Source organism: Lucilia sericata, unplaced genomic scaffold (genome assembly GCF_015586225.1).
Source record: "Lucilia sericata isolate MDLA Ls3-8-SP2 unplaced genomic scaffold, ASM1558622v1 Contig001418F_arrow, whole genome shotgun sequence".
NCBI classification, from domain to species: domain Eukaryota; kingdom Metazoa; phylum Arthropoda; class Insecta; order Diptera; family Calliphoridae; genus Lucilia; species Lucilia sericata.
This window is the reverse complement of record NW_023995351.1, coordinates 87,882-102,697: the sequence shown is the minus strand read 5'-3', so window position 1 is coordinate 102,697 and position 14,816 is coordinate 87,882. Positions and strand designations below refer to the sequence as shown.

The 14,816-nt window shown below is 33.4% G+C and overlaps 1 protein-coding gene across 3 annotated transcripts in view; it reads right to left on the bottom strand.

Moving 5' to 3' along the window:
- Positions 1-4,519: 4,519 nt before the first annotated feature.
- The window catches only part of LOC119611310, a 47,662-nt gene continuing 37,365 nt past the window's right edge, over positions 4,520-14,816 (bottom strand). For all 3 annotated transcript variants that reach the window (XM_037966847.1, XM_037966848.1, XM_037966846.1), the window contains 3 exons: positions 8,537-9,591; positions 6,317-7,825; positions 4,520-5,069 (listed from right to left, as the gene is read on the bottom strand). In XM_037966847.1, the coding sequence (XP_037822775.1) occupies positions 4,607-5,069; positions 6,317-7,825; positions 8,537-9,162 (2,598 nt within the window). In that variant the 5' untranslated portion in view covers positions 9,163-9,591 and the 3' untranslated portion in view covers positions 4,520-4,606. The remainder of the gene's footprint in view (positions 5,070-6,316; positions 7,826-8,536; positions 9,592-14,816) is intronic.

Genomic DNA, 14,816 nt, shown 5'->3' with positions numbered 1-14,816 from the left:
AGACTATAGACTAGACTATAGACTAGACTATAGACTAGACTATAGACTAGACTATAGACTAGACTATAGACTAGACTATAGACTAGACTATAGACTAGACTATAGACTAGACTATAGACTAGACTAGACTATAGACTAATAGTCTAGTCTATAGACTAGACTATAGACTAGACTATAGACTAGACTATAGACTAGACTATAGACTAGACTATAGACTAGACTATAGACTAGACTATAGACTAGACTATAGACTAGACTATAGACTAGACTATAGACTAGACTATAGACTAGACTATAGACTAGACTATAGACTAGACTATAGACTAGACTATAGACTAGACTATAGACTAGACTATAGACTAGACTATAGACTAGACTATAGACTAGACTATAGACTAGACTATAGACTAGACTATAGACTAGACTATATAGACTATAGACTAGACTATAGACTAGACTATAGACTAGACTATAGACTAGACTATAGACTAGACTATAGACTAGACTATAGACTAGACTATAGACTAGACTATAGACTAGACTATAGACTAGACTATAGACTAGACTATAGACTAGACTATAGACTAGACTATAGACTAGACTATAGACTAGACTATAGACTAGACTATAGACTAGACTATAGACTAGACTATAGACTAGACTATAGACTAGACTATAGACTAGACTATAGACTAGACTATAGACTAGACTATAGACTAGACTATAGACTAGACTATAGACTAGACTATAGACTAGACTATAGACTAGACTATAGACTAGACTAAGACTAGACTATAGACTAGACTATAGACTAGACTATAGACTAGACTATAGACTAGACTATAGACTAGACTATAGACTAGACTAAGATAGACTAGACTAGACTATAGACTAGACTATAGACTAGACTATTAGACTAGACTATAGACTAGACTATAAGACTAGACTATAGACTAGACTATAGACTAGACTATAGACTAGACTATAGACTAGACTATAGACTAGACTATAGACTAGACTATAGACTAGACTATAGACTAGACTATAGACTAGACTATAGACTAGACTATAGACTAGACTATAGATAGGACTATAGACTACTATAGACTAGACTATAGAACTAGACTATAGACTAGACTATAGACTAGACTATAGACTAGACTATAGACTAGACTATAGACTAGAATAGACTAGACTATAGACTAGACTATAGACTAGACTATAGACTAGACTATAGACTAGACTAGACTATAGACTAGACTATAGACTAGACTATAGACTAGACTATAGACTAGACTATAGACTAGACTATAGACTAGACTATAGACTAGACTATAGACTAGACTATAGACTAGACTATAGACTAGACTATAGACTAGACTATAGACTAGACTATAGACTAGACTATTGACTCAATTTGAAATTTGAATCAATGAGTGTCCATCAGTCAGTCATAAAACTTATATATCAGGTCATGATTCGTCATTTATGTTGGTGTGCTGATATGAACATATTCATTAACAATTGTTATGATTCCATGAAACTAGTAACGGTATTTTTGTTTCTTCTAGTTGCGTTACCCTCAACTTTTAACACCCACAATAGAAAGAATTTAGAAAAATTAAACTATTTATTTCCTACATAACTCAACTAAACTAAAACAATTTACGGCGAATTTCTGTCAAACTCTAAAAAAATTAAATAAATGAAGAAATTGGTGTGTCTGGAAATTCTTTTTCAAATTATGTTTGCTTAACGTACGACTTACAAAGACTATTTGAGTTTATTTTATTTTCTGGCCTAAACTTAAAAAAAAGTTAATTTAAATTTAACTACAAAGACGTTAATATGTTAACAACTTCAACATTAATCTACTGTCGTAGAAGTACCCATCTCCACCTTTACCTCTAGCTCCAACAACATTTTCATTTAATATGTTTTTGTCTTTGGAGTTCTTCCTTTCTGGAGATTTTCTTATTATTTTTTGTTTCTTTTTCGTTTTTTTATAACAAAAACATTAAAATAAATGAGAAAATTTTAAACTGCAAACAACAAATAAAACATTTTAACTCATTTGCGTTTGAATTTTACAACGAAATACAAGAAAAATCGGGACACTAAGGCACGATTCAATTTACAAAATTTGTTTTTTAAAGAAAAAAAAAAAAAAAAAAAGAGTTTTCAATATTCTATTTGCTGAATGTGATTGGCTACAACATTTGTCAACAGTAGAAGTGGAGGAGAAATTATCTAGGTTTGTGTTTATTATTATAAGTTCTAAAATATCGTGAGATGAAATGCATATTTGCTTTCATAGGATGAAAATTTATAACGAACTAGTTACGTGACTGGTTTTTAAGGGTTAGTAAGTGGTTATAAGAAAATAAATCAATAAGTATTAGAAAAGCCGAATTTTTTATGACCACTGTCAATACTTGTACGTATATCAATACTTGTAAGTATATCAATATGATCATCAGAAGAGCTTGGATCAATTATTGATCGAATTCTACAGAAAAAAATATGGACCGACCTTCATGAAATTTCGTAGATAAACTTTGGTTCTTATAAAACCTGTTTGAGTATGAAACAATATTTTAGAGTATTATTTTCGACTACTTAGGCTAATGAGGCAGAATAAGGACCGACTTATTTGGGTCCATATACTGGTCTCGTTGTGTTATCCTATAACAGATCATACCTCGACCCACCTATAAATTATAACATTTCCGCGTTCAACATGGAATCGAACCAACCAGAGGCACGAATGAATCTTATTTGTATGAACACAAGAGAGAGCAGCTAGTTCATGAAACATCGGTCTGCCAAAACCTAATGCCCATCAAGGCAGGACACAGAAAGTATTCTATAGTTTCCTATTCTTTCTCTGGCAATATTCTGTGAGGATGGCTACCAACAGACTTAGCCTCATCCTGAAAACCCCATCAAGCTTAAAGACCTTTGCTCATCATAGAGAGGCCAGGTCATTCCTGATTGATTTTGATCAGGTGGCCAGGAATGACCATCTGAACAGACCTGCTAGATAAGATATTTTTAAAATCAATGTGGGGCGCCAACTAATGTTTCAATATGCCCTGCATGCGGAATCCAGAGCAGTTTCAGGCACGAATATTAAATCAGGGAATAAAGAAAGTACCTCCCTCGCACATTAAAGATTTGGATCCATCAGTATAGATTTCGAGTGCATCATCAGGATAACTCGATATCATAATTGAGAAACTTTTGTCAGTAAGGAGCATGGGGGAGAAGTATCCGATATTTTCGGATGTGTGGATTGAGTTCCCTAAAATATATGCATGGTCGATGTGGTTAGTCTTCTAGAAACATAGAGTCTAAATGCCGATATTAGAACTACTTGATTGGCCATAATATCGGGGAAGCTTCTGATAATTGCTGTAGGCGGATTTTTCCAACGTTTTCCATCAGACATGTGTACCATACCATAACAGTTTCAGAGCAGTTTCAGACACGAATATTTAATCAGGAAATGAAGAAAGTCCATTCCTCACACATTAAAGATTTCGATCCATCAGTATAGATTTCGAGTGCTTTATAGAGAGTAGAGTTATTAACTCGATATCCTAACTGAGAATCTTTTGTTAGGAAGGAGCATGGTGGAAATGTATCCGATGTTTTCGGATGTATAGATTGAGTTCCCTAGAATAAAGTCTTGAGCTATGTGGTTAGTCTACTAGATCGCAGAGACATAGAGTCTAAATGCCGATATTAGAACCACTTGAGTGAGGCTGCCTGCTGATCTATATATTTGCAGTAGGAGGTTTTTCAACGCTTTCTACCAGACAAGTGTACCATACATTAGAATGTGATTTGTTATCATGTAGAAGAGCCATGATGGTGTCTTGTGGCTTATTCCCCAATGGCTTTTCTAAATGCATAACTGGCGATAGATGCCTTAGAGGTTCTCGGAGGACTTTTGTGGGTCTACGATTATTTCCATGTATTTTGCTTTTTTGATGGTGGGAATAATAATGGGAGTATGTATGAAAAGTGTATCCTTTATTAACAGACAGACTGGAAGTCCAAGAGAAGAAGTACTTCTGTAGTATAATATATTGGGAGATGTACAAAATTGTTCAATAGGAGTACTAAATATGTTATATATCTATCTTATATTAAGTGACTAGAAGAATAGTTTATATAGGACTTACCTCATTAATATGTACTAAAGATCCTTGTTATTTTCTTTTTGCTTTTCTTACGAACACTTCAGAGGATTGAGGATTATTTAGAAAATTTATATTGATTTTTGTTTTTATGTTTTCTTAATGTTTTGTTAATGATGGCAACATTTAATAAAATTAAAAGAAAATTGTGTAATCTGCTACAATGATAACGATGACGACTATATAATAGAAATGTATTTATGTAAGTAAATGTATCTGTATCTAATAAGATCCTTGTCGAAGGTGTGTGTAGGTGTTTAAGCATTTTAAGATCATTTTGCTGTTAAACAGAAATTTAGCTTAAAGTGTTTTATCAACTAAACATTTATATCATTTTAGTTTTTGTTCTCTAATTATTTCATTTTCGTTCCTTCTTTCGCACACACACAGCTATGAATTGACTACAAATACAAAGTCGCCTGCTGACGATGATCAAAATGATGAATATATAATTTCTTTTTGGATTTCTCTTTGGATGGCCTTAAATCCCAGACTAAATTCGAAAGACTACGTGGTCGCGACAGACGTCGTGTTTTCTTTTCGGGCAATTTATTGGAATCGCCTGATGTACGACCACCACTGCGTGATGAGTCGAGTGTACCTTCGCGAGGATTATTATGATTGTGACTGTGTGAAGATGATGTGACGTTGTGTAGCATTCCATTTAGACCACCAGTGGTACTAGAACTTTTACTTAACGGCAGTGGTATTGGATGTTGATTGTTGTTAATATTATTGTTATTACATTTAAGTACTAGATCGGGTGGTGCCACAACGACTGGTTGTCCTTTGGGATTTGTTGAGATCGGCGGTGAAATTGAATTACTATCGGGTGTCAACTGAAGACTACTGAGACTTTTATATCTAAAAAAAAAATAAGAAAAAGGATTTAGGGGAGTGAAATGGGGGATGACTTAAAAAAAGATCTTATTATTCTAAATATTCTATATATGGAAATGTTATTTAGATTTTAGGTTACTGGAGTTTTTAACTAATTTTATTACGATTTCATAGTTCAACGATGTTGAATCTAAGAAGTTATTCCGAAAGATATGGCTTGTCTAACTAGGCGAGGTATTTCTGGGTTTAGGGTTTGAATTTAGTCCTTGAATATGGGACCCAAAGTGTGGAATGTCGAAAATTGCTTTTGAGACAATTGCTGAAGTTTTAGCTTGGTCTATGTTGTTAAAAATATCAACCATCACAATTGCATAATACTCGAGAGCTTTCGAAGCTTTTCATATATTTTAATCTTAACTTTCTGGATCTGAAAACATTAAATATTTTGTGGCATTTGAGATAATTTCTGCACTTTTAGCTTGATCTATGTCATTACACATATTAATCATCACAAGTGCATAATACCCTTGAGCTTTCGAAACCTTTGATATACTTTAATCTTGATTTTCTGGATCTAAAAAAATTACTTAGTTTGAAGCTTTAGGAAAGTTTTAATCTTTTGATTACAATGAAAAGATGCAAGCTTTTTGATTCAGCTTTAAGATAAATCATGTGCCACAGAGCACGAAATTTATAACTTTTTTAATATTTGGAAGAGCTTTCGGTTATTTTTGAGAAGTTTTAATCCAAATCTAAAACGGATTGTGTAAAATTGAAATTGGAAGCCTTTTTTAGGACTCATAAGATGACTGTAAAAATGTACAAACATCGTTTTTTATCCCGTTTTAAGAACTTTGCAAAAAGTCCGCAGAAAAACTCAAAGTTGTGAAAATCCAAAGATTGTTAATCACTATCTAAGCCTCCATCTTCCATTTCAATTAAAAAATTAACTTGTTATGAAAATTTGGAGCTGCTAATTACCTTGTAATCAAGTTTACAATATTCGGTAATGTAAAATCTCTTTATTTTTGCTAGCAACACATAATTTTTCTACTACTAAATTTTAAGGAAACATTAAAACTTTGACATGAAAACTAAAACTATAAACAACATAATTGCAACAAGGAACAAACTTTATGTGGGAGTAAGTATGCGATAAAAAAAAAAACAAAAACACGTTGCATTTAACACCCAAACTATAGTTTTAATTAGGCCTTAATATTCTACTTGTAGTACTTACTCACATACAAAGTTGCAACTTTACAACTCACCTGATATGAAATAATGGTGACTGAGGCTCTAAACCACAATCTTTGCTTAGGATGCCAGCACTTAAAGGTGCCACATTGCCATTAATGGGCGTATGATGATGATTACTTGGTGTCAAAACTCTGCCATTAGACGCTGCTACATTACCATGATGATGGTGATGATGCGTATGATGATGGGCTGCCACAGCGGCGGCCACGGATGATGATGTTACATTTACCACCGACGCTTGATGACTATGAGAATTTGGATGATGATGGCTGCTGTGCGGATGCTGTTGCTGATGATGGCTGTGGTGATGATTATTGTGATGACTACCATTGGAACTGCTAGTGTTGGTTGTGTTGCCACTGCCCAAACCACCACCTCCACTACTGCTGCCAGCACTATGAGAATTTTTCAAATAAAGCTTTGGTAGTGTGGGACGTTGACGTTTCTCTGGTAATTTTTTACCCGGTATTGTTTCAATTGGTGGTGGCACTGGCTTAATATCCTCTTGGACATGTGAGTGTTGATAGTGATTGACTACTCCACCGCCAGCACCACTACCGCCTCCTCCTCCACCCGAAGTGGGATGATTATGCGAATGATTCTGATGATGATGATGTTGACTGTGATGTTGCAACTGTGGGCCAACGGCGGCTGGCAAATGATGCTGGTGATGATGATGATGGTGGTGTTGATGACTCTGATTACTACTGCTATTGTGACTGCTGTTGGTGTTTGTATGTTTATTCGATTCCAGACTACTATAATTGTTGTTGTTATTATTTGAGTTATTGTTGTTGTTGTTGTTGCTGCCACCACCATTGCCACTATTATTTAAACTGTTATTATTGCTACTAGAATTATTGTTATTGTTGTTATTGCTGTTGTTATTATGGCTGCTTGAATTCTGATTAACCCGTATTAAACTACAATAGTTACCACTACTATCGGTATATTGTGACTTAATTGTGGGCGTTTCACTGATGGGCTCAAAACGTGCTAAAGCTTTCGACAGTGGCGTCAAACCCCTCACATAATCATATATATGATCAATATCTTTATAATCTTCCGATATTTCCGCAGACGGTTGACTTTTACTATACGAATCACAGCTGGCGCTACGCTTGAGTATATAACCGTTCTCCAACAGACCATTGGCCACATACGCTACACCGGCTGCTGATGGCAACATAACCACGGGTAATTTATTACGACTGCTAAATTTCGAGTCTTTTTTCTCTTTCTCCGACAGCTTAATATCTACTATTTGCAAGCGATCACGTGCATCGCTTAGCAGACGTTGAGCTTTCTCGAGAAATCGTGTGTACTCGATGAAATGTTCCAATTGATCCATATTTTTGGCTCGTTGCAATTTGATTTTAGCATTTAGGGGTACTGGCACCAAGTCATTATCTTTTTGCAATGGCAAAGCAAAAATACGATCAATCTCAACACAGCCCAAAAGACGCATTTCCGGTACGAAAGGTTGTTTCAGACCCTTCGGTACGCTACCATGAACTAATCTGTAAGTAGAAAAAACCGAAATGTGATTATTGCATGATTTGAGCGACATTTTGAAAAAGTAAAAATAATGTTAATTTTTGTTTCTTAAAAGATCAAGTTAGATTGAAAAGATGGACTAACTGACGATTATACAGGCCAATAAAGATTGAAAAAATTCGAAATCCATAGATCTAGATATATTTTCTTAAAGAAAGAAGATGGAGATTAAATCATTATGTTAAGTTTAACAGATAAATAAAGGTGTCTTCTCGCTATTATAACGTATTTTTTTGAGAAAAAACAAGGTATTTGAAACTTTAAGACATGATGTCTCGAAAACCAGATGCGGACTCAGCGCAGCATACAAATAGGAAGTATACTTAGGTTTCTGTGCTCAAAAATTTGTTGGCCTGTATTAAGGATCGTCTAACAATAATGTACAAGAGAAATGTTGAACGAATAACGAAGGGAGAGTTTTATGTGAGGTGTAGAAACCATGACATCAATCTGCATTTTTCGTAATTCTCCTGATAAATAGGTTAGGTTTGTAGTAAATTTTCCTATTTATTTAGAATAATGGAAATAAATGAAGATGTTGATCATATTCAATTCAAAATTTTTAGATAAGAACTTAAGAAAATTAAGACAACATCCTTTGCTCTACACCACTCACACATTGATTTAGATTAGGACCTTAAAAACGAAAAAAAATTATTTTCTCATTAACTTACCTCACAACAACTGGCATTCTTTTCAATAATAGATTCTTCACAGTATGAACTCCGCTTATACTATCCTCCTTAGCTATAGGTGAAAATTTCGCTTTGGTATCGAGTGGCAGATTTATGATCTCATCCTTGATATTTTTACACTGCAACACTTTGCCATTGTCGTTCATGGTCGTCAGCATTTCACCCGCATGTATGGTACGACTCATCTGGGGACAACGAAATGTTTCACGCACCAAAACGCGACAATTGCGACGTTTCGACAACTCCAACACCGATTCGATGCAACGCGTCGAACGACCATCTTCGCTCAGCAGCTCAAAATAGCCAGGATACGTTTCGGGTATTAGAACCTTAGCACCAACATTTGTAGGCTTACGACCCTCTTTTAGTTTTATGGGCTGGGCGAGAATTTGATATTTTTTGCCCGAACTTAAAAAGAGCGCCGTACTCTGTAATGATGGTGCTGAGAGTGTGGGTACGCCGAGATTTTGATGTTGACCCTTGACAATTTTGGCTACAGCCGGTAGTTTTTGTTTCGAAAAGTCACGCAAATAAACGGGTGGCGATGATGTCGAGTCCCCAAAGCGGGATGCGGCCAATATTATTTGGCCATCAGTAGCGGCCATGTCGCGATTAAAGAATGATAACAGTTTGTTTCGCGCAAAGTTAACATTAAATGTAAGTAAATTTCATGGATTTTGTGTTGGATCCAAATCACTAGAGCTGTTGTTTGTTGGTGGTGGTGTGTTTGTGGACGTTGATGGGCTCTCAATGTTGGCGTTTAAATTATCTATACAGGGATTACTGATTGAATTTTGATTGTGGCTAGAGGGGGAGGCCAAATTGTTGGTTGTTGACGTTTTTATCAGGTTTGAGGTATTCGTTGAGGATGTAGCAGTAGTTGTTGCTGTGGTTGAGGTTAGGAAACGTGAGGAAGTTTGTAGGGCGTAATTAAAATACTGCATTCGGTTTGAATCTCAATACTTTGTATGTCTCTTGTTGTCTGATTTTGTTTGGATAATATTTCCACAATATTGGTTTGTTGGCAAATTATCCTGCAATGAAGAAGAGAAACGTTAAGGGGCGGGGGTTAAAAGAGAATATAATATATTTTGCGAAATAATATAAATGGTAGGAACTAATTGGATTTTTTTTAAATTGTGCGTAATACAATAAAATAACATTTGTTAAAATTCCCAAGGCAATTGCATAAATATTTTTGCATAGAAGAATTTAAATTGAAATTATTATGTGGGCAAAATTGAATTTAAACCTTGACTGTTAAAGAGTAATTTTGATCTTCTATAGAATGTGGGATAGTCAGATTTTTTAAATGTAACTAATGTTACTTGATCCATGATTTTTAATTATTTTAAATTTCTTAATCTTGTGTTTTAATCAATCCATTTAATTTAACCACAATATTAAAATTAAGCCAAAGTTTACTTTTAAAACTTTTTAAGTTTTCAAAGAATTCTGTTCTTTTTAAATTAATATTTAATAAAAAATTCCCAAGTGAATCAATCGTTATCACAGTCAATTTGTATTAAAAACTTAATTAATAATAAATGACTTCTTTACGTCACAATGTCGACAAAACTAATTCAATGAGTCAAACTTTAAAAACCCCCCTTGTTTTAAAATATTTAAAATTCTTGCCAGAATTCTGAAATAATTTTTTACATAAACCAACTGTTTTATTGATAATACTCTCAGTTAAAAATATTTTCCAATGAATCATTTTATAGACATCTGTGTTTTTAAACAGTGATTTAAAACAAGTTGCCTTCGAATTAATTTTATGCTAATTTTTTTATAAAATCTGTGGTTGTTCTTGTCATTTCAAATAAAAGATTATTTACATTTTGTTCTTTATAAGAATAGTATAAGAATATTTAATTTTATGTCTTGATTATTGTTATAAAGTGTCTAAATGTTTTAATATTTTATTTATTTGCAATTTAAATTATTCAATTACAAATTAGAGAAATTTAATTTGACAAGTTTTGTAAGCAAAAATTGTTTAACAAATGTTACGTTAATCATACATATTTTAAAATATATTAATATAAAATATTAATTTAAAATGTAAATTTGTTCATTATTTGTTTATAAATATAGCGTATTTTAATCTTTTGTTAAAAAATAAAACAAATATATCATTATTAAATATTTTAATTTGTTTTATTAATCAATTACAAATTTTTTGTTAACATCGTTTTTGCAGTAAGTGATTTATTAATAAATTTTAATTGGCCCGGCATAATGGTTAGTTGCAAGGTTTTCAATACCTGAACCAGTCAAAAAGGTTTGAAAACCAGGAATTGGAGGCATTACTCCATGAAGATCATTGTCAAACTTAAAAAAGCTGGCACAATCACTGATAGTTATAATGTATAGTACCAATTTAAAACTTTTATGACCCGTAGAATTCATCCAAAAAAAGGGAAATTAGATACCAAAACGAATTGAAGTCAAAAGACCTAGAAAGGGGGCTTGATCAGTATGAAAGAAATTAAGCAAAAAAGAAGCGTAAGATACCGGCTAAATAGCCGAATCGATGCAAAATATCGACGGCGTTGAGGTAATACTCTGTTTTGGTTGGAGCTACAAAACCTGACCAGGCCATCAGAGATAACCTACATTGAATAAGACTGATTCGTGTACGAAGAAAATAACAGAAAAGAAGCGCAAGAGCCCGGCCAATCTGTCAAATAGATGCTAAACAGACATAAAAGCGTGGAGAAGTAAATGGAGAAGAGGTCAATGTGGATTTTGGTCGTAAGCTGAGTTGCTAGCGGATGCTGCTATGACACGGTCGGGAGGGCAGATGAGAATGTCAACTGTCACAGGATTCTTCATGTGTTTTGATTTGTTAATGTAGTGTCAGTTATAATGTAGTGTTTTTGTAGCGCCTATTTACTGTTCGGTTCTGTATCTGGTGAGTAGGGTTGAAACCACCTTAGGTCTTTACATGCCCGAGTTAGCTTTAAATGTCGCCAGAAACGCGTTCCGTAACAAATATGGCCGGAGGAGTACAAACATTAACATCACACAGTTGCACGCTCTCCCGATGGATGTCAGGAAGAACCTCCATGTGCAGGATACCTTGGATCTTAATTAGTATGCAGCAGTTTTGAACGACATTCATAGAGATCCCAACAATACCGCGCTTTCAAGTAGCCCACTGCCCAATGCAGAAATGGAGAAGAACTTGCCGTGGCAAACAAGAGTTATTCAGGAACAACTTAGATCTGGATAGAGTAACAGGGTCAAAGCCTACTCGTTCCGCATAGATCATGCCGTCCCCAATGCCAGCATGTGGTTAGGATCCCCAAGATGTCCACTACATATTCTCTTCAGCCCAACCTACTTCACTTAACCCAATGTTGACCAATTTCTTGGTTTGGATCTTAATGCAGAACTCCCTGATTAAATTTGTATAGTTTCAGCTGTTGCAACAACAACGCTCTGTTGTCACATGTGGCCTTAAAGACCAAACCTTGACCCGTTCGACTTCTATTTGTATCGATAGTTGCAGATACGTTTCACTTCGGAACTGGGTGTCAGAAGTTAGCTTGATTTTTTCTTGATCTCAAAATATGAATAGTTCGCGGAGTTCTTCAGGCTCGAGTTCGATTCCCACCCAATACTTTTAAAATTTAAAATTTATTTCTTTTTGTCAAAGTTCTCAAAATACTCTTGAAACAAAATGAGAATGTAAAGTCCTTCCATATAGGAAAACAAATAAATGGTAGCGATTTAAACAAGATCAGACAAGATGAATAAACTTTTTCATATACAAGATCAAAAGTAGATATTTTGTAATTTTCTGATAATTTCAATGTAAATTATTATTGAATATTTTAAATTTAAATTTCTTAAATTCAAAGAATTGTCCTTTTAGCACCATATTTGTAAAAACACATTTCGTTTTTTTTTTATTAGAAATCACTTTAAATGTATAACTGGTTCTCGAGGCAATTTTGATTATCGGTATGATTCTAGGAATTTTATATAAACACGTTTCTCTTCCGTGATTTGTTTGTAAGATTAATTGTTTTTAATATAATATCAACATGGTTTAAATATTACTCGTAATAATAATTTTATTATAGACATATTTAATTTGCAAAAAAAAAAATCTAGAAAAGGGGAAAAATAAGAGCACTAAATAGATAAATACTTGAAGACATGTTATGTGCTTAAATATTAATGTAAATATGTTCATTAGGGGGGCACTATGAAAAGAAAATGTAAAATTTTCTCGAGTTTTTTTATATCATTGGAAAGCTTGTAAAATTTTTCATATTTATTTAGTAGATGTAGTAGTATATGTGCTTATGCTTGTGAAGCACAAACATATTGGATCTATAACCACCTTAAAATATGCCAATCAACTTTCTGAGTCGTTTAAGCTTTTCCATCTGTCCGTCCAGATGATATTTGGAAGATAAGCCTCTTTTAGCTCGCGTACGAGGCCTATTTATATGTCCGAATATATTTCCTTACTTGTTTAATATGGATTAATTTCAAATATTACAAAATTTTATATTCAGTGGAAATAATAAATGTGAAGATCACATAACAAAGACCTGTCTAATGTACTGGCCCACAATAATTCGAAGCATGTAAAAGTGTGGATATGGTGTTGTAAACTTAAGTAATATAATCATAAAATATGTGGCAATATTAACATGAAGAAAAAAACTACAAACGACATATGTACGAGTACAGAAATAAAAATGCCTTAAAACTTTTATAAAACAATTCAAGTGTTTGTTGTAAGTTTTGTTTTTCTTTTTTAGTTTTTCATCAAGTATGGACTAGAAAAACTGCTGATATTAAAACTCATCTAAATGAGAGCTCATCATCAGCATCACTACTATTATCATCACCATCAGCATCATTATGATGCTGAGTGCTGAAGCATCTATCCACACACTCTATGAGGAATTTAAGTTGTATTGGAACACATCACGTTCTTTCGATTTATTATGGTCACAAGGCAAATGATGGCAAATAAAAGTCATTTTATGTTTTTTTATTTTTTTGTTTTGTTGCTTTATGCTACAAATAAATAGTAGAAACATCATCATAAAGATGTCCGTTAAAATATTACTTTCAGAGATCTGTGGTAGTGTCAGCACAGGTCAAATGAATGTTACTCTACTTTGGCATAAATGAATGTAATGAATAAATGATCAAAAATAGAATTACCGTTTAAGTTTTAATTGGCTTCCGGATAATAAAGCACAAACGAACCTGATAAAAATTCTTCTTATTTTATCAGCATACTATAGACGTAAGCAATCACCCCTATTATACAGTTACGCAACGATCGGATGAAGCGTCGCAAAGTTAACAACATTCTAAACGGAGCTACAATATATGTAGAGCTACGATCTTCATGTATATCTTATTTCTCCTTAAAGTATTTAAATTTTGTACTTATTGGTAAAAATTTAAAAAATATACATTCATGTATATATAAGAACACATAGTTCCCACCCTATTATAACAATGTAGGGTATCTAACACATTCCTTCCCTAACAATTCAAAATAAATTAACCAAAGCAATACAAACAGATTTCTCCAAATTATAAGATGAAGATCAACTCCTTCAACATCAACATGATTATAAATATTTTATGATGACAACATGAATTTCTGTATTTATTGCAAGAGGTCAGTCTTTAGTGGCTAACATCTGTGCTATTTGGCCTGCAAAAAAAAAAAACAACAACTTTTGCAGCAATATATCAATATAAAAGGATTTTTTAAAGATCTTCTCAAGGTACTGTATCACACACACAAACACAAACTCGAGATACACATTAAAACTGTTTTCTTATATCCATATTTGACGAGAACATGAAATAATGGTTTTAGGTTAAATTCTTCCCATCATTAGTTAAACGTTGCATTACATTTAAACATGTAGTACTTGCAGCATCCAACCAATTCTACATACAACATACATACATATGTATAGGTAAGCATTGGTACTATAGAGTAGTTGTTGTAACACATATTTGTGTTGTTGTAAGTTGCTCTTAACTTAGATGTTGTTGCTGTTGATGATAATGCTGGTTATAAATTCAATACTTTAAACAAAAAATTATTTATGTATAAAATGCATGTATGTGTGAGGATTTGTAGTCATACTAGGGTAAAATTATATACATATATTTTTGTAAATAAATACATAAAACCCTGCAGATCGAAGTGATTGACCCCATTTAGGTATTTTAACCCTTGACAAGACTACACATTATG